This window comes from Dipodomys merriami, unplaced genomic scaffold (genome assembly GCF_024711535.1).
Source record: "Dipodomys merriami isolate MVZ:Mamm:240054 unplaced genomic scaffold, mDipMer1.0.p SCAF_2, whole genome shotgun sequence".
Lineage (NCBI taxonomy): Eukaryota > Metazoa > Chordata > Mammalia > Rodentia > Heteromyidae > Dipodomys > Dipodomys merriami.
Window position 1 is genome coordinate 121,243,789 of NW_027203381.1, and position 2,077 is coordinate 121,245,865.

At 67.1% G+C, this 2,077-nt stretch overlaps 1 protein-coding gene across 1 annotated transcript; it reads right to left on the reverse strand.

Moving 5' to 3' along the window:
- Positions 1–910: 910 nt before the first annotated feature.
- LOC138831906 (keratin-associated protein 10-2-like) lies at positions 911–1,532 on the reverse strand. Its single transcript, XM_070028913.1, has 2 exons — positions 1,173–1,532; positions 911–1,081 (listed from the first exon to the last, which is right to left on the reverse strand). Exons 1-2 carry the CDS (start codon positions 1,530–1,532, stop codon positions 911–913), a joined length of 531 nt encoding a protein of 176 aa, XP_069885014.1.
- Between the last annotated feature and the right edge of the window lie 545 nt (positions 1,533–2,077).

Genomic DNA, 2,077 nt, shown 5'->3' on the forward strand with positions numbered 1-2,077 from the left:
CACTGAGATAGCCCACTCCCCCAGGACTGAGGAATGGCAGTGAGATAGCACTCCCCTAGGGCTGGGGAATGGCACTGAGATAACCCACTCCCCCAGGGCTGAGGAATGGCAGTGAGATAGCCCACAACCCCAGGGCTGAGGAATGGCACTGAGATAGCCCACTCCCTCAGGGCAGGGCTGAGGAATGGCAGTGAGATAGCCCACAACCCCAGGGCTGAGGAATGGCACTGAGATAGCCCACAACCCCAGGGCTGAGGAATGGCACTGAGATAGCCCACAACCCCAGGGCTGGGGAATGGCAGTGAGATAGCCCACAAACCCAGGGCTGAGGAATGGCAGTGAGATAGCCCACTCCCCTAGGGCAGAGCACCCCTGCGCCCTGGGAGGCGATGGCTGCCAAGGTTCAGCACCCACCCCAGGTGGCAATCAGGACCCAGCCCTGCCCATGGCCGGCCCCAGGCTCTTTCCAGCTGGGATGAGCGGAGCTTGGGCCTTCCCAGCAGTGCTCAGGACGTCAGGGCCAGGCCTAGGCCACAGCCACCCCGCAGAGGCCTGTGGTCCCTCCTCCAGTCCAGCCAGCCCAGCTCCCTCATCTCCAGCCCTCAGCACAGCTTGGAACAAAAGTTGATCCAACACAGACATGGGTGGCGCTGGGTCCTAGCCTAGGAGGCCCCACAGGATGGGAGCAGGGGCCAGGCCTCCGGAGCCCACAGGACCTGCAGGGGAAACGGGAGGCGGACACCCCAGGCTGTGTGTAGCCAACGAGCCCCACAGCCGGCGAGGCAGAGGGGCAGCGGCCGCAGATTCCAGCGCCTGACCAGGCCTCACTGTGCCCCGCCCTCACCAACACACGAGTCCACACAAGACAGCGGGGACTGGAGGCTGAGGTGGGAGGACCGGGCCCGCAGGCTCAGCCCGGACAGCGGAGGAGCAACCGCTGAGAGGACCTGAGGTCAGGCCGGGCCACAGACTGGGCTGGGCTGGTGCAGGCCTGACGGACCGGGCTGGCAGCCCCAGGGGGCTGAGCAAGGGGCAGCCCTGGAGTGTGGATGGGCGTACAGCGGGCAGGCAAACAGCAGGCCTGCGGGCAGGAGAGACAGGCAGCAGGCTAGACTATTAGCAGCACGCAGAAGCAGCCCCAGAGCAGGTAGGCACACAGCACACAGGCTCACAGCACACAGGTCTGCAGCACACGGGCTCACAGCACACAGGTCTGCAGCACACAGTCTTGCAGCAGAAGGCACGCAGCAGGACGACTGACAGACTGAGCAGGGGCAGCAGCAGGGCTGGCAGCTAGACGGCTGGCAGCAGGAGGGTGTGCAGCAGCTGGCGCAGACGGACTGGCAGCAGGGGCTGGACGCACAGCCCGCTGGGGAGCAGAGGAAGGTGAGGCAGGGGGCGGGGGCGCAGCCGCGGGGCTGGCAGCAGCTGGGGGCGCCGCAGGGCTCGCAGCAGCTCTCTGGGCAGTCGTCCACCTGCCAGGAGGCGTGGGTGCAGGCGTCGGAGCAGACGGACATGGTGGAGGCGGCCATGGCGGCGGGGCTGGGAGGAGGTCAGGGTCTGACTGTGGGGGAGTGGGTGGGTGGGGGTGCCCTGTCCCTGGGCTTTTCTCCCCTGTGGTGTGTTTGTCTGTCTGGAGCCTCAGCGCCTTCCCTTTCCGTGTTGCTCTGGGTGCACGAGGACCTTCATTAGGGCTCAGCTCGTAAACTTCCTGGTCCTGGGCGGGGCTGCGGCCTGCGCGTGGCTCTGCAGGGCACCTCAGGACCCGTGTGGACGGTGGCAGGGCTGACCGCGCCCTCCTCCCAGGCCTCACCGCCAGCGGCCTGCCCGGGCTCCTGTGGGACAGTCTGTCTCCAGCCTCTGCATTGGTGGCCTCAGCCGGGTCAGATGGACCGAGCTGTGTGTTTGCGCCCAGACAGCGGAAGAACAGCCCCTCCTGGGGGCTCTGGGTCGCCGTGGCCCCGTGCTGCTGCGGGCACTGGCCTGGCGAGGAGGAGGGTCACCTGGAGATGCTAAAGGACACACGTGGTCAGCTGGGCAGCGGCCGCGGCCCCAGGGTGGGCAGCACGGGCACGCC

Excerpts from the sequence above, each read along its gene's own strand:
- LOC138831906 (XM_070028913.1), bottom strand. The coding sequence starts at position 1,532 with ATGGCCGCCTCCACCATGTCCGTCTGCTCCGACGCCTGCACCCACGCC. Across the intron at positions 1,082-1,172 it reads GTGCTGCAGACCTGTGTGCT|GCCTGCTGTTTGCCTGCCCG; the intron begins GTGAGCCTGTGT and ends TCCTGCCCGCAG.